This window comes from Arachis hypogaea, chromosome 18, assembly GCF_003086295.3.
Source record: "Arachis hypogaea cultivar Tifrunner chromosome 18, arahy.Tifrunner.gnm2.J5K5, whole genome shotgun sequence".
Lineage (NCBI taxonomy): Eukaryota > Viridiplantae > Streptophyta > Magnoliopsida > Fabales > Fabaceae > Arachis > Arachis hypogaea.
The window spans coordinates 101,607,650-101,634,976 of NC_092053.1; the positions used below are offsets into that span (position 1 = coordinate 101,607,650).

Genomic DNA, 27,327 nt, shown 5'->3' on the forward strand with positions numbered 1-27,327 from the left:
TCAAATAAGGGTAAATAAATTATAAATTATTTGTCAATAACTCAAGAATAATTTATACAAAATTAGACAAAATGATAAAAGGATAATAATTTTAAGTAATACTATTTCCATTAATTCATCCATCAAATTTATATAAAACATAAATATTAATAAAAAATAAATAACATGGACATAAATAAATCTTACTAAGCATATCTAATTTGATAACATGTCTTCGTTTTCTTTGTAAATACTCTTTTCTATATAAACTTACAGCTTAACATAACTAAGACATCTCAATAATACTTGTATCATAAGAAAAATAAATAATGAACTTAAGTGATAAAACAAAGAGTATTTTCTTCTCAGCTTCGACTGCAATCATTTGGTCATAAAGCAAATGATGAACTCCTCAACAAAGAACCAATTCAAAAATGAGAATATCTTTTATATATATATATATATATATATATATATATATATATATATATATATATATATAGTTCAACATATCTAATCAAAACTCAAAAGTTTGAAATAACAAATCACCTATATTTTTCAGTAACAATTGACCTACACAACAAATAGCTATTAGGCATCAATATAAGCATAGTATAATAGCTACGATCCTGTCAATTCACTTACCATAAATAACATCACTATTTCAATCATTCGTAATAAGATGACTTTATTCATTTTCTTTTATTCTTTTTACCAATATTGTCATAAAAAGAGATAACATACATAAACAAAAATAAAGAAATAAGAAAAAAAGCAACAGAGAAACAAATAATGTCAAAATGAAGAAAAATTAAATTTGAAACCGTGATTTTAAACTATAAACTATAATATAATAAAAGACGTAGCTGCTGCATTTTATTCATCATTCACATACTTACATACACATATAGATCAATATATCTTACATAACTTTGGAGGCTAACATAAAATCTACAATCTAAGTCAAATGCCTCATGCACGTGACACTATATCTACTCACTAGCATAATAGCCATTAAAAAAGAAAACTACTTACAAAAAAAAGATAACCTAACATAGCCCAACATTCAATTCAAGTTTAATAATAGGCAACTGAGAACTTATGTGTCAAATATCACAGAAAAAAGCATAACTTCACTATACGATGCAATTTTTTTACACATCTTAAAAAGTAGAAATCTTTGTAACATCAACTTAGCATGTCTGCATGAAGATTCTATTGTAGATTTTAATGCCTCTAACTACCTTACACATATATTACATCTTATAAAATAAACTACCATAATATCAGCAGCTCAGAAGACAACTACTTCACATATCAACAATCTTGAGAATCTTTGAGTTGGGACCAATCCCATCCTCAGCCAACTTTTTTAAGTCTCCATTCAAGTTTATTTTAATCTTCAAACCTTTACAAATATTCTCAGTAACTTCTTTCTTGACGACTCTGGGACCCATCAAGAACACTGAATAGTACTTCCTATAAAACAAAAACAGAAAAGGTTTTATTTATATTTAGATATTTATATATTTACATAATATGCAATTATACATTGAAAACATAAAAACTACACATAAATTAATTAATCTTATTCCATCTTTGTAATAAATCAAACATATAGAATAAAACTACCATCATAACAACTTATATCAATTTCAATCATAACAAAACATTACCGTGGTTTCTTTAATAGGTGAATATAGTAACATTTCAATTTCAGCATGAAACTCCTCGTCAAATCTATCAGTCACATCCGTTCCATTCATTTTTCTTTTCAACACATCAACATCAGCATGCGTATCCTCTTGTCTAGCTACTTGAGAATCTTTTTCAGCAAAGAAGTCTATTAATATTGGAGGCTTCTTTCTCACATTTGAACATTCCCCCTTTCGAAAAATACATTTTTCCAAAAAATTTGATGATTCCTTCTTAAAAGGGAAACGTTCAAATCTAATGAACTTAGATTTTTCCAAAGATTTATCCTGCACAACAGACCAACCAAATTATAAACCAACTATAATATAATAAAAACATATTACAAACAATCAAAAAATTTGACTCGTAATAAAATCAAACCTTCATCGCAGACCGTTTTCACAAGAAAAGTCCCAAATATTTGCCTGCACCAATATTTTTAGTATCTACCTTTAGCAAGAACTTCTTTCTAATCAACTTTTGAAGAAGAACAAGATAACTATCTCCACCTACAACCTATTGCAACAAAATGAAACACTTGATTAAATTTGAAATAATAAATACACAGAACAATTTTTTACACATACAAGAATAAACTAAAATGAAATAACAACACAAAAAACACATATAACTACAACATACATTTGCACCTTTATAAACCTCGGCAACCAAGACTAAGATACCATCTCTATTCCCATCCTCAACTGTTATTTTAATTCTATATCTGACAAACTAGCAAATAAAATACATTAATAAAATATTGGTTAAAAAGATGAGGAATTGATGACTTCATACAAAAGCAGACACCGACTTAAGGTTGAATAAACAATAAACAATAATAAAAAGAAAAGAAATACAATAGTGTTTTTTACAAAAGAACTTCATACAAAAATAGAAATAAAATCTTTGGAAAGAAAATAATAAAAATAAACTTTGGAATTTGATTGATTACATGATGATTACAAATGTCACAGTAGTAAGCACCGACTTAAGGATGAACAGCCACATACACAAATTGAATACCATCAAGATCCTTCATCAACAATAGCTATCTCCACCTCAAATATCATAAATAGCCCTTTCTAAAGTTTTCGCAAACATAAAATTCAATTAGTATCATAAAAAAAAACAAAATAGTATATCTTCTTTCAAAAAATGTTCTGCTATGTTAGAACTAAATACACCTCATTATTATCTTGAAGCTCCTCAACAGTACATTTCCTAATTAAACACATGAAATCTTCTTCTAAGAAAATAATTTTTCCTTCTTTCGCAATGAACAATGGTTGAATACCATTAATTTCCTGTTCAATCATACTAACCACCACCAAAATAAGAATAACAAATAAAAAATTAAGAATGAAGTAAATATCTATTATATGTTATCCTATATAATACACTGAAACAGAGCAAACTATCAGTTATGTAAAAAATATGAACCTATTTTTCAAATTTAAAATTATTTTAAAAATAAAATAACAATAAAAAATAAGAATAAGCATACATAATAAACTAAACAATACAACGCACCATTTATGTTCTGTTTTAACTGGATGATTTATTGTTTTCACATAATACTATTGATTTTTTCTCTTTGACTGCTATTAGAGCTGGAGTTGATGTTTGTTACTTGCTTATTTTAAATGAAAAAAGCTACATGAAGGAGGAACAAGCCTCGATTTATGTAGCTATATGGATGGTATCTCTTGTGTTAGTGCTTTTGATTGTTTGTGACTGGTCTAATCGCCTAATTTTTAGTGTATTTTGCTTATTTTTGAGTCAACTATATGCTATTTGAATTTTGTGGGTGGTATAGATTTGTGTTTTTGCTTTCTTTTGCATATTTTTTAATACACATATTTTCATCTCGGTATATTTGAAGCACTTATGTCCAAGGCAAGTTTGCTAGTATGTTCACAAAGAGAAATTATTATGCTAAGTACATGGAAGTCAAATATATTACTATAACATAATTTAGATTTGGTTTGATAAAACTTTTAGTTTTCGAAAGTAGCTTATAAAAGCTGTCTTTTAAAATACAGCTTTTTAAAAGCTACAGCACTTGTATTTGATAAAATCAAATTAAAAATGACCTTTAATAAACACAAGCACCACAATTGTGTTGGTAAAATAGCTTTTAAAAATTAAAAAAATTATAATAAACATATTTATAACGAAAAATAATTTCTTTTTTCAAATTCTTTAAAATTATATATAATATTTTAAAATAAAATAATTTTAAAATAAAAAAATTCATAATAAACATAGACATAATAAATAAATCTTTTATTTTTTTTAACTTTAAAATTTTATATAAATATCATAAAATTTCAAATCGAACCTATTTGGATTAGAATTAATTGAGAGGAAATAATAAAATTGAATTGAATCTATCTAAACTAATTTATTTATTTTTGTTTCAAACTCAGAAATTGAATTCTAAAAATTTCCAAGACCCTGAAAAGGTTTGTTTTTCGCGTAGAAAATTATTCTCATTTTTGGTAATCTCGGTGCATAGCATAGTAGAGGAAAGTGAAGCTTTTTCAAACAATTTAGCTTGTTGAGCATGCTTATTAATGCGCTGGAGATAAAACACACAACTTTACATAGGTTTGCATTTTTGAGATAAACATTTTGCCTCTTTAGAACATTTGAAGGTGGAAACTTGACTTTGGTCCATTTTTGAAGTTCAGTCAACAAAATTCCATCTGCAGTTCTATGCAATTTTTCCTTTTTGCCCTGAAGCATTTCCTACTTTGTTTAGTCCTTTGTGTTGCTTGTTATTTCTCTGTTTCTTTCTAGTCTCCATGATTACTGCTATTTCTGCTAGTGCTAATGGCTCTAAACTCTACTTTCACTGATTATGTTAGTGTATCTCTTACCACTAACAAACTTGTTGGAAGTAATTATGATTCTTGGCCATCTAATATTAAGTTGTGGCTATGATAATCCAGAACATCTCACCAAAAGGACTGCAGAAATTAATAACATCGACAGTCCAAAGTAGATTAAGATTGATGCCCAACTCTATGACCTTATCAAGAACACATCCACTCTTCAATTAAACATATTTTTCGTGCACGTCCCTTGTGAAGCTATTTAGATACAAGCAAAAGCACTTTACACTAATGATATACAATTATTATAAGTTTCTCAAAACCCTGTGAACGTTGTTGCCCTTCTTTAGATTGATGGTCATATTTCTGCATATTTATAAAAAATTCATAGTGCTTTTTTCACAAGATATATCATACAACATAATCTCATACTTTTACCTAACACCCCCCCCCCCCAAAAAAAAAAACAAAAAACCTCCTCCCGCACGTGCGGTCGGGAGAGCCCGGGGAGGGGGTTTGGATTTTATAACTACAACCACATCTTATTTCCTCTATATGGGGACAAATACATGACCCATTATAGTATTTTATCAAAGATTATGTAAATATCGCACCAATATTGCATACTTTTTGAGAATTTCATATTACTTCGTAGAAAACCTACTATGAGCAAATGAAGGATATAAGAACATCATATATTTTTTTCTTGTTTACTTGGGGATGCGGATCATCACTGGCATGTATCTAATAACATAAAATCTAACTATTTTCAGCTTTTCTTCAAAAGCAACAGCTCCATCGTAGATTGTATATGTTGAACAATTTCATAGCACTTCCTATAAGCCTAAAAAAGTGAAGGGATACAAGAACAAATTTTCCTTTTACTGTTTTCCTCAGGAGCAGTCACGGTTACCAAGAAAATGATATTTAATTATTTACAAGAAATCCAACTGAAAGGTGCACAATTTTGACAAGCAGCACCCCTGTTTCCCACAGGAGATAGTAATAACAAAAACACTTAGCCAAAGACAAAAAGAAAGATTGTAAACAACAGATTTCAAGAAGAAACTATAATAGCAAAGTATCCATTACTTGACACAACCATCATTCATCATCAACCTAATATGAGCATTTTAACATAACTACGACTTTAGTATACATTTAACAGACAGTTTAGTGTTTACTAAGACCCTGAACGAATCATCTAGAAAGTTGTAGCCCAAGATACCAGATATAAGATTGCTCAATGGGATAGAAGAATCTATCTGTGTCCTTGTGCACGCTGCATCTCATATGCAACCCAAGCAGCAGGTCCAGACCCATACTGAGGAAAATTCTCCATACCAGGTTGTACCTGAAATTTGCCACCATTAGCTTAAAACATTATCCAGATTAACCCAAAGGTGGCAAAAGTCAACTACATGACCATATACCGCACAGAAAACATCCAAATGCAACAAATTATACCAGTGGACATGAATGAGCTATGTTGCTTGCAAGTGATACATACAGTATTTCAACAAGTCAACCAACTGATCAATTAAAACTGACAAGAAAAAAGATCAAATGTGAGTACGTGACATTGTCCGAGACCGGATAGGTGCAAGTTATGAAGAGCCACCACAATAGCCCAAAACCAACAAATTCAAGCATTTATTGCTTGTGGAAAGAATTCCTATAGAGAAAATAAAGGTCCAGATATAAAATAAGTACTTCAATATTTGATGTTTAAGACAAAAACTCACTTAAGAAAACAGCAAGGGTCCCCAATATGACACTACCACAACTTTCATTAGTGGTCATCAAAGAAGGTGGAAAAGCTCAATTCTCATGGAAACTCCAGAGATAACAGAAAAAATAAGTTAATAAGAAAAGGTGTCGAAGATGGGCATGACAATCTTAGACCAAACAAACAAAGAAGACAGCCTAACTTAGCTGAACCGGGAAGAAGGCAGACTACAAAGCTCTGTTTAGGGTAAGATATCTAGAAATGAGGATAGGCAGAAAAGATGAGTATAGTGGCACAGAACAAAAGTAAGAAAAGTGAATAGGAGTGTGAAACAGATGTATAAAATTTTGGGCCCGCCACCATATGAGTGACGTTATGGTGGCGCAACATCACGGAAATCATGGGAGCTACAATGGCAGTCGCAATGGCCAGAACGTTGTGGCGGTCCACAATGAGAATGGCGGAAATGGTAGGTTTGAGTGTACTCTTTTTTGTTGCATTTGAGGGCTGTTTTTTACTTTTCAAAAACCCTAACAGTTTACCTTACCAAGCTGAACTTCTCCCTCTTTCCTTTCCCACTCTACACTAAGTCACAATCCCACTCAACCAGAAAATGTCTTCCCTCTCCGCTCTCCCTCCCTCCCTCCCCAGTCAAGTGTGCCTTCCTGCCACCATCCCAGTGCATCCTCACCGTGCACCACTGCCAGTTGGCCGGCCCTTCTCTTTTTTGTTCCCTCTTTGTCGTTCTGCAAAGGAAGACAGAAGTTCTCTGTTGTTTGCAGATCTGCTTCTCGAATATGCTTCCTTTTATCCTTATATTTTGAACTCTTTTTTCTTGTTTTGAACCATAAAATTTTTGGCTTTCCATTCTTATTCCCATTTCTTTCTATTCTTACCCCTCAATTTTTTTTTTCTATTCTAAACCCTCAATTGGCTTCTGCTGCTGCTTACTTTATATTATTTTATTATTTATGCCAACTTGTTAATAGTTTTAGTTTTTAATATTTGTTGTTATATCATGAATAAATAGTTTCATATAATTTAGTGTTAATTTGTATACAATCATATTTTTCTAATCTAATGTATCTGCAATTTCTACCATTTACCGGAACGCCATCTGTGATAACTTGATGGTGGTTTTTTGCTGTTCTACCATGAGACACCATCTGCCATCGAGAACTATGGATGCAGACGAGTCACTAATCGAAATCAAATAGATCATCGACGAGACCATCGATCCATAAACTAGTTCATTAAAATATCATAATAAAAATTATTTATGCATTATTTTCCTACCCTAAGTTGCAAAATCATTAACTTCTTCAAGAGGAAACTGTGCTGGAATACATTTGGAATATGACAACTTACAGGATTCATGCCATAAATGGCAGGGTAGGGATTTCCAGCATATCCAGCCTCAGCATTGCCATAATTTGCATTATAGCCTGGACCTACCAAATGCAAATACAAATTTAAAAAATAAAAAATAAATAAATAAAAAGCAACGGATAGGAAACAGAATTAGAGTAATGATAGACTTAGATTACATGGAAGTAATCAAGCATTTGGTCAATTTATCAGCAAAGCCTCATAACTTCACTAACTCCAATTACCCAGCTCATTAAAACAACCCAAATAATTACCAAATACAGACATGCGTAGGCTTGCATATACCTGGATTAGCAGCTGCACGCTGCCTTTTCTCTGCATTTGCGATCTCAGCACGAAGCTTCTCCATCTCACGAGCCATCGAGATTAATTTCTTCTCCATCACTTGACCATGTTCATAGTTTTCTGCAAACCCTTTCTTCTCATATTCAATAGCAGCCCTACAAACCAAGATGCAAAATTACACAACAATCATAATTTAAAAAATCATAATCATAATTCAGAGAAACTTTGCTTAAATATGAATGATCATAAGCCCAAGTTACAAGTTGGCTTCAAGTTACAACCATTTCTACTAGTGAACAAACGGAGAGAATGTAAACTTGTAAAAATAAAGACCAACCCTAGAGCAATATACTCAACACCTGATACTTGATTTAAAAACAACTAATTACTATGCTACAATGCTAACCACCTTGCACATTGTAATTCCTGTTTCATAGCCTCCACATCGGCCTTCAGAGCTGGCATTCGCTTCAAGTCCGCATTCATCCTGGCCAGGTCCTGTGTCATGGCCTGAACCTGCCCAGTGAGTTCCTGCCTCACAGCGGTAAGCTCCTTAATATCAGTATGAACCTGAAGAAGCTCCACCCTCATGGCCTCCGCGCCGCGTAGGTCGGCCTCCAGATGAACCGACTTGTCGTACAATTCCCTCATCCTCGCATCAGTGTCGGCCCGCAGGGATTCCCTGTAGTGCGCCATCCGTTGCAGCTCGTGCTGCGCGGCCTCCAGCTCCTGCTTGAGGGCAACGTGAGTGGCGGCCAGCCGCTGGTTGTCACCCAGCAGACCCTGAATATCCTGGTGCTGTGCAGCCAGACGCTCCTCGATGATTGCAGCCGGGTGGAGTGGAATGGACCGGACGCCCAGGCCCATCTGCGATTCCCGCAACTCTTCGAGGAGAGCCGGGTGTGGCGGGGGTACCGGGCCTAAGCCCCGGGCCCCAAAGAGTGGGTCATGGATTGGCGGTGACAAGGCTGTGTGCGGCGGCGGATGATGTGAAGCGCCTTTCATTGGAAGGTGTTGTTGTTGGCCACGGCTCCTCCCAGACGACATCGTTTTGATCCGAAATAAAATAAACTGAGACAACAAAAGATCACAAAGAAAGAATTATATCGGAAAGTAACACAATTTTCGAGAGGAATAAGAAAATAATATAGAAAAAGAAGGAAATTTTTTTATTTTATTTTAGAAGGGAATGAGCGAAGTAAATGGAAGAACGAGTTACCTTTGCAGAAAGAGAGGGAGGGAGAGAGAGGGCGTGGTTTTAGTGAATGCGGCGAAGGAAAGTTGCGGATGGCATTGCTGGTTGTAGGTGCAATGGAAACCCTAAATCGCAGTGGTTGATGATGGTGAGCGGAGGAAGGGGAGAAAGAAAGTAGCAGATTCTGCCGTGCCTGCAATACTAGCAGTGCTAGCTTATTCCGTGACGGTGAGAATTTCAGCTCTGCTAGTGAGCAACTTTTTCCCTGGACAGCTCGTAAAATTTTGTGAGTAATTTTAGGCTCTACACGGATTGGATGTTTTTACAAAGAAACAAAAAAAATGTTCAAAAAATTTATTTTTTTATTAGTTTAAGTCTATTTATTCTTAAAATTTTATTAATAAAATTTTTTTCAATAACAAAAAAATAATAATAACACAAGATCTAAGTTTAATTATTCTAAGTTGAAGTATAACATAAAAAATTAAAAACAAGATATTATAAACTATACTATTTATATGAGACGTGTGGATATGCGGATTTACAGATTGGATCCACGGATATTACTATCAAATCCACAATCCGATCCTACCATAGTGCGGATCAAATAACATCTGTGAAATTCGGATCGGATACGGATAATTACCACGTCATGTGCAGTCCTAAGTAATTTTTGCTCAATTTATTTCCCATATTCTTTTTATGTGCAATACTACATGACTAACAAATATTATTTTTTTTTATACACTCACACACATGAGCATAAATATGGGAGAGAGTAGAAAGAACGATGAGAGCAGGGATGGGGAACCTTTTGAGAATGGAAAACACGGTGAGATTTCTGGCGATGCCGGCGGTGGAAACAATGGAGAGTGTGGGTATAGGTGTCTCAAGTGTCAATGAAAGAGGAAATGGCTACGACGCAGGAGGTGCTAGGTTTGGTAAAGGTAGATCCTTAAAGATCTCCTTAAAGGACAAAGTAGTGGGATCCTCAATTGCTAGAACTCTAACGATTTTGGAGAATCTAGTTGGAAACAGGGGCGGAGCTACATTGTAGCAAAGGGGGGGGGCAATGGCCCCTTAATTTTAATTTTTTACATGTAAATTATATGTAAATTTTAGTTTAGCCTCCCCTTAAAATTTTATTTTAGTCTTATTTTATTATATAAATATTTTTGGCCCCCCTCTAATCTTTCATCTAGCTCCGCCCCCTGGTTGGGAACAAGATGGCAACCATAACAATGTGGCAAAATGATTCAGATATCTCTTGGGTTCCGGTTTACGTTTGAAGCACAAGAAGTCCAAATTGAACCTTACAAGATGCTGTTGTGACCACGATTTTCAGAAAACGTTTCAATTACGCAACCGTCACCCACAAACTTAAAATTTATAGAGAATAAAAAGAGGATATGAGGTTTTATATGTAGGTTTTGGTTACTTTTAATTGAAGTTTGATTTGTTAGAGGATAGAGATCGGGTGCTATTGGAAGGTCCGTGGATGATCGTTGATCCTTATATCGTTGTTAAACCATATAGCACCTCTTTTCAACCCTCTGAGAATTTCTTTGGTTCAATATTGGTGTGGGTTAGGATCTCTAGTCTTAACATATAGTACTATGATGAGGAAGTCATGCGTTGCATTACGGATACCATTGGAACGTCAATCCGTATAAATTTGACAACCAATAGCGAAGAGAGCCAAGTTTGCAAAGGCATGTGTGCAAATTAATCTTGACTAGCCAGTGGTCAAGAAAATTGGTGTGGATAATGAAATATATGAGGTGGAATATGAACACCTCTATTTGATATGTTCGTCATGTGGTTGCTATTGTAATGCCACGAAGGAGTGCCAAAAACACGAGGCTAGTGTAAGAACTGAGAGTAAGGATAATGGGTTGAGTGGTAACACGCTGACAGTAGAGCCATCACTGATTAGTAATTCAGTTCTTGAAACGGTAAAAGCAGTGCAATTTGAATTTGGTAACATTCTTGGAAAGGAGGCGTTGAATATAGAAAGCCCGATTCTTGAGCCTAGGACATTGCATGATCTTCTAAATGAAGCCTCAATCCATGCAAATAATGACGGGTGGGTCCCATTTAATAGAAAGGAAAAAGGAAAGATGTCACATTCCTCAAAAACTGGCCCAACCAAGGAAAGGTCCACTTTGAATAAGGTTGGGGGAACGAAACATGGGCCTACTCATGATGGGCTTGGAAAAATTCCTAATACTCCAGTGAATTCCCTTTTGAAGCACAAAATTGGGGCCTTTTGGATAAAAACAATGAAGCTTTCTTGTCACGCCAAGCTGGGAGTGTTGTCTCCAACCACATGCGCCAGAGACCAGCGTTGCTAAAAGGATCCCTTGTTGAAGCTCTTATTCGTACTCGGGGTGGCGATAAGCAATACTTTTATGCTGAAGCGATGGATAACACCCAGAATCTTGGGGATAGAGGACCCACCATGTAATTCTTTTGTTCATGTTCCAGCTTCTTCATCTGTGATTTTTTTATGGATCAATTGAATATAATAAGCTGGAACATCAAGGGGCATCCAACAAGATGTCCTGGATACACTGTAAGAATTGGTAAGAAAATTCAAGTCTTCTTTCTTCATTCTACTAGAAACGCATGTTAGTTTTGATCATATGAGGGGTTTTTGGTATACTTTGGAATTTTTTTATGAGTATATCTGAAGTTAGTGGGCACAAAACGGGTATTTTGTTTTTGTCTTCTGATCCTTCTTTTCCTTATTTGGTTCTTCGAAACACTGAGCAATGTGTAACTGTTAAAGTGGGCAGAGGAAGAAATTTTTGGGTTTGTAGTGCAGTTTATAGGGGTCCTTAATACTCTAGACGTGTCTTATTGTAAAATCATATACATGCTATTTCTCTGAGTTTAATGGAACCTTCGGTTATTCTGGCAGACTTCAATGAGATTGTGTGCTCTATAGAGGTTAGAGAGGGATAACTTTTATTTCTCTCGTAGTTCTAATTTGTCAAACGCTCTAAATTTTAGTAATCTTTTTTATTTGGCAACTTCAGGTAGAGAATTCACCCTGTTTAGGAGAATTCAAGGTTCCAAGGATATTGCAAAAAAACTAGATAGAGTGTGTAGTAATGGGGAGTGGAGACTGGTTTTTCTCGAAGAATATGCTGAAGTGTTGTGTTGTATACATTCAGATCATTGTCCCCTTTTGGTTAGGTGCCTCGGAGCTCCTTTGAGGAGGGGTGACCGGCCTTTTAGATTCCAAGCTACTTGGGCATCTCATCCGGAATATAAACCTCTAGTCAAGAAAATTTGGGGGTCTAATTCCTCAGGTGGGTGCATCTAATGGAAATTATTTCTAATCCAAAAGCTTCTTGGAATTCAATTCTAATACTTTTGGCAATATTTTTGTCAATAAGCATAAGCTTGAAGCTCAGTTGGAAGAAGTTCAGAAAAGTATGGAGGTTTTTGATGATGTTGAGCTTAGGCAGAAGGAAGAAGGGATTAGGATGGCACTTAACACCATTTTAGCACAAGACAAATTTTTCTGGTTTTAGAAATCCAGAGAGTAGTGGATGAGATATAGGGACTGTAATACACAATTTTTTCTCATGCGAACCATTCTCCGAAGAAAAGCAAACAAGATTCATGGTCTTCTAACTAGTGACGGTTCTTGGGCCACAGATCAAGATGTTTTGCAGTGTGAAGTTCTAAAATTTTTTAAAAATCTCTTTTGCTTTACTGAGCAAATTGATCTTTAGTGCATGTGAGAAATTCCTTCGCCTAGGCTTTATCAGACTGCTTGTGATTGCCTTACTCAACTAATATCTTTTCTGGAAGTCAAGCAAGTTGTGGATAGTATGAGCGCTTTGAAAGCTCCTAGCGCGGATGGTTTCTAGGCATTCTTCTTCAAGCATTACTAGGATGTTGTAGGGCAAGAAGTTTGGAGGTTTGTTTAGAGTGCTTTTCTTGATGGTTTCTTGAGTGACTCCTTGGTGAAAATGCTTATTATTCTTATCTCAGAGTGTGAGACACCTTGTGCCTTCAAGGATTTTCACCCTATTAGTCTCTGTAATGTCATATACAAGATTATCACCAAGGTTCTAGTTAACAGATTGCAACCGTTTTTAGGAGATAATTAGCCAAACTCAAAAGGGCTTCATTCATGGTAGGGGAGCTCTGGATAATATTATTCTGGCTCAAGAGATGCTTCATTTTCTTAAGAGGACTAAGTCAAAGAAAGGTGCCATTGCCTTTAAGATTGACTTGGAGAAGGCGTATGACAGAGTTGATTGGAGTTTTCTTGAGGATTCTCTTCCTGTTTTTGGGTTCTCCTAGACTATCATCAACTTGATTATGAATTGTGTGAAGGGCTCAAATCTGTCCATCTTATGGAATGGTGTTAAACTAGAGGGATTTCATCCTCGGATGGGTCTTAGACAAGGATATCCCATGTCACTCTACCTCTTTGTCATCTGTATGTATAGGTTTTGGCTACTTTTATTGAATCCTAAGTTAGTTCTAGTGATTGGGAAGCTATGGCCATCTCTCGGGGCAGTCCTCGGACGTTTCATCTCATGTTCGCAGATGATCTTCTCTTGTTTTGCAAGGCCAGCAGGTCTCAAGTTCAGAACATCATGTGATTTATAGAACTTTTTATAAGACTTCAGGTATGAAGGTAAATCTTGAGAAATAAAAAACTTTATGTTCCAAGAATGTCTCTAATAGTCGAAGAGAGGTCTTGACCAGAGTTTCTCAGACTTGGTTGACTAATAATTTGGGAAAATACTTAGGGATAAACATTGGGCATCCCAAAACTTCTAGAGCCAGATTTGCAGATTCTTTGAATAGAATCAAGTCTATAGATTGGCGAATTGGAAGGGTGGCTTTCTCAATAGAGCAGGTAGACTTTGTCAGATTAAATTTGTGGCTTCTACATTACATATTTATGAAATGCAAGTCTCTTTTTTTCCTACCTCTTTTTGAAAGAAAATTAATGCTGCAATAAGGACTTTTCTTTGGAAAGAAAAATTGATGAAAGGTTCTTAAATCTTGTTAAGTGGGATACAGTTATTACCCCCCGCAAGTTTGGTGGCCTGGGTATTAGAGATATGAGATGTGCGAACCTGGCCTTAATGGTTAAGCTTTTGCGGCAACTCCTTCATAGCTCTCATAAGCTTTGGGTCAGAGTTTTGATTCATAAATATGTATTGCATGATTTTATTCTAGAGACAAGGATTCCGAATCATGCTTCTGGAATTTCAAGAATCATGAATACTAAGAGAGTGATGCAGGGTAGGCTGGCCTGGAGTATTGGTTCTCTTGATCAATCCTTTTGGTTCGATTCTTGGCACCCAAACGGCTGTCTCGATAGTTTTGTTCCTTTTGTTCATATTACAGACACAATCTTAAAGGTGGAGGATGTTTAGTCTCTTGACTATTGGAATTGGAATGTTCTATACACTCCTATTAATGAAGATTTTAAAATGAAGTTGTCTAATATCTTCTCTGTGTGGCATGGTGCAACCGATCTGGATGGATTTGGTATAGTTCCAATAATAAGGACTTTTCGACTAAGAGTTGTTATTGTTGGATTTTGCAATAGAAAATTGCTTGCAATCGTACTGATAATTATCTCTGGTTGTGGCGGTTGCGAGTTCTACAGAAAATTAAACTTCTTATGTGGCTTGGTATTCATAATGCCTGCCAACTAGCCGGCTTCGATTTTCCATAGATCTGGCTAGTTCTGCGGTTTTGTTGGTGCGGAATTAGAATACCACAACTGAACCAGCAAGTGCACCGGGTCATACCAAGTAATACTTCAGGTGAGTGAGTGTCGATCCCACAAGGATTGATGGATCAAGCAACAATGGTTGAAGGATTCACTTTGTTAAACAAGCAGAAAAGTGTGTTTTGGGGTTCAAATTGTATTAAACAGTAAATCAGAAATTTAGAAAGCAAGTAATAAATTGGATGTGAAAGTTTTGTGAGAGAACAGTTAAGGTTTCAGAGTTATTTATTTTTCCAGATTAATATTTCTTACCAACTATTTTTATCATGCAAGATCCAATTCATGACAAGCCCTAATTGACTAAACCCTAATTCCTTAGTAATTTAGTCTCCTCTAACCTAATCAACTGCTAATTTCTTGGTCACTTAATGTAGATTAAAAGGTTAAATCCAATTCTCGTTTATTAGCCATAAAAATCCTAATTACTCAAATATAAGAGAATTATATGTCACATATCCAGTTAAGTCCAGGTAATTAGTAATTTAGGAGGAATTACTTTCAAGCTAGTATTCAAGTGAGTTAACTTTTCCAAGAATCAACAAGAATTCATGTAGAACAAGAGTTATTTTCCAATACATTCAAATTCATAAGATGAAGAACGAAAGTAATCCTTGAATTTAAATCAATACAATAATTAAAATAGAGTGACAATAGTATTAATTCATAGAATAAACAGAGCTCCTAATCTTAACAACGGGGGTTTAGTTGCTCGTGGCTCAGAGAAAAAAACTAGGGTTCAAAAGTGTGTAGAGTGTAGAATGAGGTAGAAGAGAAGAGAGCCTCGAGGGCTAAATCTTTTCCCTTTTATATCTAACCTAATTTGATTTGAAAATAAAATAGAATAATAAATTCAAAACTTAAAAGATTGTGTTTTGAAATAATAATAATAATGAAAATAAAATAAAATAAAATAAATTATTAATAAAAAATCTAAGCCAACAGAGCCTTCTTTAAAAATCATATTTGCGCTACTAGCGCTAAACGCCAGGCGCCGCTGAGGCAGAGAAGTTTCTGGTCTTGCTGTCTTCCTGGCACTAAACGCCAGGTTCAGCATTTAGAGCCAATAGCGTGAGATTCTATGAGCGCTTTACGAGGTCTTCTGCACTAAATGCCAGGTCGAGGTGTTTAGCACCAGCTCAATAGAGAGCTTGCACGTAGTACGAGGCGCTTGGCACCAAACACCAGGTAGCGGCGTTTGGCACCAGCGTGGCAGCATCAAATTTCTTCCTTTTTCTTCTGCACAAATTCTACCAAACAAGCCCAGATTTTTCCACAAATAAATAAAACCACAATGCGCCTCAAAGTAGCATCAAAATAGGCTTCAAGCACTAAGATCTCAATAAAACTCAATAAATTCACATCTAAAATAGTAAGAAAATATAGGAAAGATGCTCACGTATCTCAACACCAAACTTAAATTATTACTTGTCCTAAAGCAACCAAAAATAACCTGAATCTGAGTTGTGGGTCTGCCCGAGAATTGAGTGTTCAATTAAGCTCCTGTCTCTCCTCTAAGTGGGGTTAACGATACTGTCATCTTGAATAGTTTCGGCATCTCACTATTCTTTGAAACTTAGAAATGTCAATGTCCTTCAGAACTAGAACTCAGATAATATTATGAATTCTCTTCCCTTTTATCCTCTGATTAATCTTTGAACACAACATTTTCTTTTGTTCTTTTCTTTAGTGCTTTGCACCTTCACCCTAGCCGTGACTTTAAATGTTTTGTCTCAAGATTTACTTGACACAGAAACACCATAAGCACTTAGCTGGAGAACTCTTTGAGTTTTGATTTTTCTTTTTATTTTTCCTATTTAGTGGTGCTCAGAGCCTTTGGCATACTCTTTACTTGCACTTGGTCTCGACTCTTAGTGCTCTATCTCAAGAATTTCTTGACACATTTACACCACAAGCATATGGCTAGGAAAATAACTCTTTCATCTTTTAATCATATTTGACCTTTCTAGCCATTGATGCTCAAAGTCTTAGACCTCGCTTTGTATTTTCTTTTTTTCTTTTTACTGTTTCTTTTACTTTAAGGATTAATTTTTTTGTTTAATTTAGGGAATTCATAATACTTCTCTAAATTCATGTACCTCAAGAATCAACAATCTTAACTCCAATATCAACTATGCATTGTTCTTTTTATACATTCAGAACCACAGATAAATACCACCAGATTAAGATAAATAAGACAACTCAGAATATATAAACTTAAGTTCTCATGCATTCTATCACTTTTCTCTTTTTTTTTTCAAGCTCGGTGAGCAATACATGAGACAACTTTTTAAAATAAGCATAAAATACTAAATTAATAAACTAAACTAGAAGAACTAACAACACTACTAATCATGCAAAGGATTGAGAACTAAATAATAGAAATAGGAAATAAAATATAATAACTGAAAACAGAAATAAGGGAAATATCAATAAAGAAACTCAACCACCTCAGTCCTGGTTACTGCCTCCTCTTGGAAATCCTCGCTGAGTTCCAAAGTCACGCCTCAGATGCTCCATCTCCCGCCTCTGTCTCTGCTGCTACTCCACTAACTGCTGAAGGAGGGTGGATTGGCCCTCATGGTCCATCCACAACTGATCAACGGATGATGCCAGATGTCCAATGGATGATGTCAATTGATCCCAGTAATCCTGCAGAGGGAAATAATATCCCTGAGGTATCTCAGGATGTTGAGGCTGAGGTGCGGGAGCCGGCTCCTCTCTTGGGGCTCTAGCATACTCCCGAGCGTACTTCATAGTCTTCTTGGAGATGGGCTGCTCGATGGGGATAAGAGTGTCATGGTCGATCCACACCCTAGCAGCCTCACAGAGGTGGTAAATCAAGTGCGGGAACACCAACTTAGCTGGGTGGAGGCATTGGAAGCAATGCTGTATATCTCCTGCAGAATCACCCGCTCCACCTCTACTTTATGACCGAGCATGATACAGTGAATCATCACTGCTCGGTCTATGGTAACCTCAGATTGGTTGCTTATAGGGATGATGGAGTACTGAATGAACTCTAACCATCCTCTAGCAACCGGCTTCAGATCGTGCCAGCACAACTAGTAAGGCTGCCTCTCAGAATTAAGCCTTTACTAGGCTCCCAGAAGGCATATGTCCGTGAGTATCTGCTCCGGCCTCTTGTCTCTATTGACCCTCTCAGTATAGGACTCATCATCATCCTCATCCCCGGTCTGTGGTAGGTGGAGTGTCTCTTTCACACTCTGTGGTCCAAAGTCAATGACTCGCCTTCGCACCATAGTCCTCCAGTTCTTGGGGCTGGGGTTTACGCCCTTCACATGCTTGTAAGTCACCCAAGTATTGGCATAAAATTCTTGGACCATCAACTGGCCCACCTCAATAACTGGGTTGCACAATGTGCCCCATCCCCTCCTCTGAATCTCAGCCTGTATCTCTGGATACTCGTCCGGTTTAAGATCAAATTGAACCTCCAAAATCACCTTCTTCCACGAAGTGATCTCATGAAAGTGGTCCTCGTAGACCTTGGAACTGAACCGATTTGCATCAAAAAGACCGATCATTGGGACCTTCTCCTTCCTTCTTTCTAGAGGAACTAAATGCGCTTCTTTAATGTCACTAGCTTGACGGTCAGCTTTGCTAAGTCAGCAAATGAGTGGACCTCTAACAATCAATCTCGCCTCCAAGACAGTGCTTCAGCCTCTGGCCATTGACAGTGAACCTTCTATCTGAGTTTTCTTCCTGTTGTTTCACATGACCAAACTAAGACACTCTGGTCACTACAAACAATCCTGACCACCGGGACTTCAGCTTTCCGGAAAAGAGCTTGAGCCTTGAGTTGAATAGTAAGACTTTCTAGCCTGGCTCAAATGTTCTTGTGGCTATTCTCTTGTCATGCCACAACTTGGTCTTCTCATTACAGAGCTTGATATTCTCATAAGCAAAATTTCTGAATTCATCAAGCTCATTCAGTTGAAGGAGCCTCTTGTCTCCTGCAGCCTTGGCATCAAAGTTCAGGAACTTTGTTACCCAATATGCTTTGTACTCTAACTCAACTGTCAAGTGACAGGCTTTACTATAGACCAGCTAATATGGGGACATGCCGATAGGAGTCTTGAATGCCATCCGATAAGCCCAGAGAGCATTATCAAGCTGCCTAGCCCAGTCCTTCTGTGAAGTGCTAACAGTCTTCTCTAGAATACGCTTGAGTTTTTTGTTGGAGACCTCAACTTGTCCACTTGTCAGTGGATGATAGAGGGTTGCCACCTTATGACGGACTTCATATCTCTACAGAAGTGAGTCCAGTTGTTTGTTTCAAAAGTGTCTTCTTCCATCAATAATTACTGTCCTTGCGACGCCAAACTGGTTGAAAATATATCTCTGAAGAAAGCTCATTACCACTTTGGCATCGTTAGTAGGTAAAGCCACTGCCTCCACCCACTTGGACACATAATCTACTGCCACCAAGATGTAAGTGTTTGAGTATGAGGGTGGAAAAGGACCCATGAAATCAATGCCCCACACATCAAACAACTCAATCTCTAAAATTTCTTACTGTGCCATTTCATGATTGTGGGGAAGATTCCCCACCCTCTGGCACTTGTCATAGTTCCTCACGAATTCTCAAAAGTCTCTAAAGAGAGTCGGCCAATAAAAATCGCTCTAAAGGACCTTAGTAGCCGTCCGTTCACCACCAAATTGGCTTTCGTACTCAAAACCATGACAATGTCAGAGAATCTACTGTGATTCCTCATCTGAGACACAACGCCAAATTATACCATCTAAGCATCTCTTAAAAAAGGTAAGATTCTTCCTACAAGTAGTACTTAGCATCATTTAAAAGATTTTTAACTTGTTGTTTAGTGTAATCCTTGGGGATGAACCTCATGGCTTTGTAGTTTGCAATATCTGCAAACCACGAAACCCTTTGAATCATAAAGATTTTCTCATCCAAGAATGTCTCAGTCACAGGAGTGGGTTGATGCATCCCTTCTTCAGGCTCAATTTTGGAAAGATGGTCAATGGTAGCACGAATCCCCACACCTTCGTACTGTTAAACCAGCAAGTGTACTAAGTCATCCAAGTAATACCTGAGCGAGTTAGGGTTGATCCCACGAGGATTGTAGTTTGAAGAAAGCTATGGTTATCTTACAGGTCTTAGTCAGGCAGATCAGAAGGTTGTTGGATTTATGAGATCTGAAACTATGAAGACATATAACTAATAAAGATACTCTGTAAATTAAATGGAATCAGTAATAAGAATAAGGTAAAGGATTGGAGTTGCTTTGTCTTTCTGAATTAACTCCGATATTACTGTCCTCTTTGCTTGTGAGTGATCTCTTCAATGGCAGGCTGTAAGTAATTGGCACCTTTATTGAGAGGTCGTCAATACTCCTCCAGATCTAAACCTCAGGGTTAGTGTGGATCCATCTCTGCTTGAGGATGAAGCACGTACAGTCCATTCTCCTTAATGATCCTACTCAAAATGCCACAAACAAGGTCGGATCTTCCGGATCAGAGAATGCTACATCATTGGGTTCTAGCCTCTATCACAGAGACCCTAATCTCCCCGTAAATCGGCTGAACTGGTGTCTCGAGAAGTCCCCAACGAAGTCATGGATTAGCCGTCTGAGAGATGTATGATTCAAGCTAGTGGTGTGTGCTTTCCACTGAAGTATTCACAAAAACCCAAGTAGACGCATGTGTTTGTCAGGCACGTACATCTTAATGTAATGAATAGAGCAGATTGAAACTGATCTTCCTATCCACCACGTTGAAGTACGAATACATATCTTAGAATTAATCAAACACTGATCAAAGAAGAAACATTAACACTTTTATTAATTCATAGGACTCAGCAGGGCTCCTTCCCTCAACCTAGGAGGTTTAGAAACTCATACTAATGTAAAATACAATGGTGAAAACGTGTATGGTCTGCATCCTCCTTGATGCAGAATGTAAAAGTACTTTAAATACTAAACTAATAACTAGGGATTACATAGAAAAGGGTAAAACGATATTTTTAGTGCTAAAATCCACTTCTGGGACCCACTTGGTGAGTGTTTGGGCTGAGCTTTGATGAGATCCATGTGCTATGAGGCTCCTAGGGTGTTGAACACTAGCTACGGGGTCCTCTCTGGGCGTTTGGATACTGGTCTCTACTCTTTGGGCGCTGGACGCCTGGAAGGGGGCAGGAAGCTGGCGTTGGATGCCAGTTTTGGGCATTCTAATCCGAAGCAAAGTATAGGCTATTATATATTATTGGAAAGCTCTAGAAGTCAGCTTTCCATAGCCATTGAGAGCACTCCATTTGGATTTCTGTAGCTCTAGAAAAGCTCTTCCGAATACAAGGAGGTCAGATCTAAACAGCATCTGTAGTGCTTTCTCTGTCTCTGAATTAGACTTTTGCTCCAACTCCTCAATTTCAGCTAGAAAATACTTGAAATTGCACAAAAACACATTGTAGAATCCAAAAATGCGAATTTAACACTAAAACCTAAAAAAGTTAATAAAAACTAAATAAAACATACTAAAAACTATATGAAAATGATGCCAAAAAGCATATAAAATATCCGCTCATCAGTCAGTCACTTGATTCTCTGATCTTTTTCTGTCTCTAATCTCAATATCAAAAACCTGAAGAAGGAGCACCCACCTAATCAACCTTGGTTTAAAATTTTGCTTGGCTAAAAGGTATTTAAGAGCAGTATGATAAGTAAAAATAATAACTTTGGAATCAATTAAATATGACCTAAACTTTTTGAAAGGACAAACTACAGCTAGTAATTCTTTTTCTGTAGTTGTGTAATTCTTTTGCGCGTCATTCAATACACGGATAGCATAGTAAATGACATGCATAAGCTTGTCTTGTCTTTGTCCCAAGACGGCTCCAATAGCATAGTCACTGGCATCACACATAAATTCAAATGGTAAATCTCAGTTGGGAGGAACTATGATGGGAGCAGAGACAAGCCTAGCTTTCAGAGTTTCAAAGGCATGCAAATAATCATGACCAAAATTAAAAGGAATGTCCACCACCAAGAGATTGCTCAAAGGTTTAGCAATCTTAGAAAAATCCTTTATAAATCTCCTATAAAATCCTGCATGTCCCAAGAAACTCCGGATTGCCTTAGCATTAGTGGATGGTGGTAATTTTTTAATTACCTCTACCTTAGCTTTATCAATCTCAATTCCCTTACTTGAAATCCGATGCCCAAGAACAATATCTTCAGTGACCATAAAGTGACATTTTTTTCCAATTTAAAACAAGGTTTATTTCTTGGCACCGTTTCAAGACCAAGGAAAGATGCTTAAGGCAAGAGTCAAAAGAATTACCAAATATAGAAAAGTCATCCATAGATACCTCAATAAACTTTTCAACCATGTTAAAAAATATGGAAAGCATGCACCTCTGAAAAGTTGTTGGGGCATTACACAGTCCAAACGGCATCCTTCGGTAAGCAAATACTCCAAAGGGGCATGTGAAAGCCGTCTTCTCTTGATCTTGAGGGTCCACTGTAATCTGATTATAGCCAAAATATCCATCTAAGAAACAGTAAAAAGCATGACCGATTAACCTCTCAAGCATATTTGATAAACCACTATTTTATGGTTTATCTTGTGCTCAATTGAGTGGATTTTATCAACTCTTTACCCACTTATTCATACTATTCGCATGTTTTACATTTTCCTTCCTAATTATGTGCTATGATTGAAAACATGCTTCTTTGATCTTATATTTGCTTATTATTAATCCTCTCTTATTACCATTAGATGCCTTGATATGTGTGTTAAGTGATTTCAGAAATTACAGGGCAGGAATGGCTCAGAGGATGGAAAGGAAGCATGCAAAAGTGGAAGGAATACAAGAAGTTGGAGAAATTGCTAAGCTATCCAGCCTGACCTCTTCGCACTCAAACAGCTATAACTTGAGCTACAGAGGTTTAAACGACGCGTTTCTAGTTACGTTGGAAAGCTAACGTCCGGGGCTTCGATTTGATATATAATATGCTATAGTTTCCCTAACGCTAGGCGACGCGACCGCGTGCTCCATACGGACGCGTCGCAATGACGAAAATCAGCGTGTTTGAATTCGCAACCAGCGAATTCTAGGCTGTTTCCGACCCAGTTTGCGGCCCAGAAAACACAGATTAGAGGCTATAAAGTGGGAGAATGCATCCATTCATAATCAGGCTCAATATTCACAATTTTAGGATTTAGATGTAGTTTTTAGAGAGAGAGAGGTTCTCTCCTCTCTCTTAGGATTAGGATTAGGATTTCTCTTAGTTTTAGGAGTGACTCTCGATCCCAGGTTCAATGTTCTTTTTATTTATTTTCTCAATTTAATTTATGAACATCTATGCCATATTTAATTTCTTTTGTTAATGCGATTCGAGGTATTTTCAGATTTAAGATTGCTTTGCTTTATTTATATTGATGCTTTTAATTTAATTTAGATATTGTTCTCCCTTTTGGCTTTGGTCAAGTGATTGGTAGTACTTGAGTTATCAAACTCAACAAGTGATTGAAATTGGCAGATTCTGATTGAGCTAGGATTGCTCTAACACTAGTCTCTCCACAGGAGTTGACTAGGACTTGAGAATCAAGCTAATCAGTCCACTTAACCTTCCTTTGTTTAATAAAGGCTTACCAAGTGGGATTAAAACCCAATTCTCTTCACACTTGATAAGGATAACTAGGATAGGAATTCCAATTCTTATACCTTGCCAAGATATTTTATTGTTATTTTACTTGTCATATATGATGCTAGGGCATTTTGGCCAGTTTCATTGACCTTTTCTTTACTGTTTTAGGGTAGTTTCATGCATTTTCTTAGGAAATAAGCAAGTTTTGGGTAAAATTTCACTTACATCTTGATTCAAGCAAACATGGTGCACTTTACATGATTTCATGAGAATTTTGCATGAATTATATGACAAATTGGATGATGCATGTCTCATGACTTGGATTAGAACTTTGATGCACTTTATTGTTTGATTTCAGGACAAAAGAAGCAAGGAAGAACCACGTTAGCAGCCACGTTAGTCTAACTAACATGACCACTAACGTGGAATGGGAGCTAGCTTGCAACGTTAATGAGAAAAGTAATCGCCAATAACGTCCTCGAAAGCCATAATAGCCCACGTTAAGAGTCACGTTAACTAAGTTAACGTGAACTCTAACGTGGAAGAAAGAAATAAGGCCAACGTTAGTGACACTCACTTTTGTCACTAACGTTGGACCAAGCTCATAAGTGGCCACGTTAAGAGCCACGTTAACTCAGTTAACATGGACTCTAATGTTGGGAAGCAAAAGAGAAGCCAACGTTAGTGACACTCACCTTTGTCACTAACGTTGGCCAAGCCACAATAAGCCACGTTAGTTGCCACGTTAACTTAGTTAACGTGGAAGCTAACGTGGAGAAAGCAAGTGATCGCCAACGTTAGTGACACTTACCTTTGTCACTAACGTTGGGATGTACCACCACAAGCCACTATGAGCAACGTTAGCTCCAACGTTAACTTAGTTAACGTGGAAGCTAACGTGGATAAAGGAGATGATGAGCCAACGTTAGTGACACTCACTTTTGTCACTAATGTTGGAGATGGCTATCAACACCACGTTAGAAGCCACATTAACCTAATTAACGTGGACTCTAACGTGGGCAGTAGGGGCATCTTGGAACATTAGTGACAAAGGTAAGTGTCACTAACGTTCTCGAAGGATTGGCAAGCCTACGTTAAGAGCCACGTTAACTAAGTTAACGTGGACTCTAACGTAGGGGGAAGGGAGGACTCTCAACGTTATTGGAAAAGGTGAGTCCCAATAACGTGTGCGAAGGACCAAGAGGCAACGTTAGTGGTCACGTTGGTGCCACTAACGTTGAAGTTAACGTGGATCATCCCTGGGTTAGGAACGTTAGTGAAAAAGGTGATTGTCACTAACTTTCTCGAACCCACACTCTCACTTAACGTTAACGCCACTAACGTCCTGAGCTAAACACCCTGCCTACTTCACACTTTCTCTCTGCAAGTAAAGCTAAGCCCACTGAAGAGGATAACTGCTTCAAACTCAAGATCCAAAGGCCCATATCCAAGACTTGAAGAACCAACTAGAAGATCAGAAGAGTAGTATATATAGGGGTAGCTTTGAATTAGAAAAGAGCTTTTTGGGGGAGTTGGAAATTGGAGAACTACTCTCTGTATAATTTTACTTTCTCTGCACTTCTAGTTTTACTTTTCATAATGTATTTTCCATCTTTGTTTTCGATTTCCAGAGCTATGAACAACTAAACCCCTTTCATTGGGTTAGGGAGCTCTGTTGTAATTTGATGGATCAATATTAGTTTTCATTATTCTTCTTCTATCTTTTCTCTTGATCTTACTAGAAAGCTTTCAATCTTCATCCAATTGGGTAGTTATCTTGGAAAAGAAGCTATTCATACTTGGATCTCTTTTGAACCTTGGAAGAGGAATGAAGAGATCATGCTAGAAATACTTTCTCATGTTGGACCAACCTGGGGTTGGATGGATATGGTGACTATAATTCTACCAACACTTGATTTGGGAATGCATGTGGTATAATCAGTGACCATACTTCATCTCTTCTCATGAGCAATTGACCAAGGAATTGGCTATTGATCAAGATTTGAGATATTGAATTACAAGGAATTGTAATTCGATCACTTAAGATTGCCAAGGAGATCAATGAACGCATTGATTGAGGAAGAGATGAAAATGAACTTGATCCGGAGAATGCAACATCTCCTAAGCCCAATGAATTCCCCATTTCTGATCTTACCCATTCTCTTTAATTTCTGCAATTTACTTTTATGAGCATCTTTTCCATTCCCATTTAAGATTCTGCAATTTACTTTCCGCTATTTACATTCAGCTCTTTATTTCCAGCAATTTACATTTTCTGCTATTTACTTTTTCGCCATTTAATTTTCTGCAAACCTCAAATCAAATTCTGCTTCGCTCAATTAGAACATTCCTCTAATTAAAGTTGCTTGACCAATCAATCCCTGTGGGATTCGACCTCACTCTATTGTGAGTTTTTACTTGACGACAATTCAGTATACTTGCCGAAGGAAAATTGTTGAGAGACAAGTTTCCGTGCATCAAGTTTATGGCGCCGTTGCCGGGGATTGATTTTGTATCAACAATGATTAAATTGGAGGATAACTAGATTGAGAATTTTTTTCTTTTGTTTGACTTAAGTTTATTTGAGTAATTTACTTTCTGTTCAGTTATTTTCTTCCCTTCCCCTACCCATTTTCTTAGTTGTTTACAATTCAGTCCACTAACCCACTAACTGTTTGATATATTGCATCACTCACACTAACAGCATTTCTGTAGAAATTACTTTCTACATCTATTTCCTTGCTTGTGCCTTGTTGGTTGTATGACAGGGAGAAGAAGCGGGGCTTCAACTTCGTTTGATTCTGAACCTGAGAGGACCTTCCTTAGATTAAGGAGGGAAGCAAGAGGAAAGAGAGTTGTTGGTGCTGAGGAAGAGGAGGAGTACTTTGAACCAGATATGGACGAGAATATGGAGAACCATCATGAAGAAGAGGCTCACAACCATGGCAGAGAAGGTCTAGCAAATCATGCTGGGCAAGAGAGAAGGGTTCTGGGTTCTTACATCAACCCAAACCCAGGAAATTGTGGAAGCAGCATCCAAAGGCCAACCATACATGCCAACAACTTTGAACTAAAGCCACAGCTCATCACCCTTGTTCAGAATAATTGTTCATTCGGAGGAGGTGTCCAAGAAGACCCCAATCAATATCTAACCACCTTCCTGAGGATATGTGATACTGTGAAGTCTAATGGTGTTCATCCTGACACCTATAGACTACTTCTGTTCCCTTTCTCACTCAAGGACATGGCATCTAAATGGCTGGAATCTTTCCCAAAGGAGAGTTTAGCAACATGGGAAGACGTGGTAAACAAATTCTTGGCAAGATTCTATCCTCCTCAATGGATCAACAGGCTGAGAGCTGAGGTGCAAACCTTCAGGCAGCAAGATGGTAAGACTCTATATGAAGCATGGGAAAGGTTTAAGGACCTGACAAGAAGGTGTCCACCAGATATGTTCAATGAATAGGTGCAACTACACATTTTCTATGAAGGCCTTTCTTATGAATCAAAGAAGGCAGTAGACTACTCATCAGGGGGATCTCTGAACAAGAAGAAGACCATCGAAGAAGCCATAGATGTCATTAAGACTGTAGCAGAGAATGACTATTTCTATGCTTCTGAAAGAGGCAACACTAGAGGAGTGATGGAGCTAAACAATGTGGATGCACTGCTGGCCCAAAACAAACTTATCACCAAGCAGCTGGCTGACCTCACCAAGAAGATGGAGAGGAACCAAGTAGCAGCAATCACCACCTCATCAGCAACCCAAGAGGGAGTGAATGCAGAGGCAGAGGATGAGCAAGAACAAGCTAACTACA

The 27,327-nt window shown here is 37.1% G+C and overlaps 2 protein-coding genes and 1 long non-coding RNA gene across 4 annotated transcripts; 1 reads left to right on the plus strand and 2 right to left on the minus strand.

Moving 5' to 3' along the window:
- Positions 1-1,081: 1,081 nt before the first annotated feature.
- On the minus strand, positions 1,082-2,190 carry LOC114925873 (uncharacterized). The gene is made up of 3 exons (XM_029295325.2): positions 2,056-2,190; positions 1,656-1,961; positions 1,082-1,458 (listed from the first exon to the last, which is right to left on the minus strand). The coding sequence occupies exons 1-3, from the start codon at positions 2,059-2,061 to the stop codon at positions 1,402-1,404; spliced, it is 369 nt and encodes a 122-aa protein (XP_029151158.1). The 5' UTR covers positions 2,062-2,190; the 3' UTR covers positions 1,082-1,401.
- A 3,230-nt stretch (positions 2,191-5,420) lies between these two features.
- On the minus strand, positions 5,421-9,456 carry LOC112770814 (protein FLX-like 1). Of its 2 annotated transcripts, none has more exons than XM_025815223.3 (5): positions 9,134-9,456; positions 8,324-8,985; positions 7,915-8,069; positions 7,609-7,691; positions 5,421-5,865 (listed from the first exon to the last, which is right to left on the minus strand). In XM_025815223.3, exons 2-5 carry the CDS (start codon positions 8,959-8,961, stop codon positions 5,773-5,775), a joined length of 969 nt encoding a protein of 322 aa, XP_025671008.1. In that variant the 5' UTR covers positions 8,962-8,985; positions 9,134-9,456; the 3' UTR covers positions 5,421-5,772. The 2 variants fall into 2 exon arrangements, with proteins under 2 accessions (XP_025671008.1, XP_025671007.1); XM_025815222.3 differs by having other exon boundaries at positions 8,321-8,985; positions 9,134-9,418.
- Positions 9,457-11,412: 1,956 nt separating this feature from the next.
- On the plus strand, positions 11,413-25,229 carry LOC140181700 (uncharacterized). The gene is made up of 2 exons (XR_011876783.1): positions 11,413-11,694; positions 23,868-25,229. It is a non-coding gene; the product is annotated as an uncharacterized lncRNA (long non-coding RNA).
- The last annotated feature ends 2,098 nt before the right edge of the window (positions 25,230-27,327 follow it).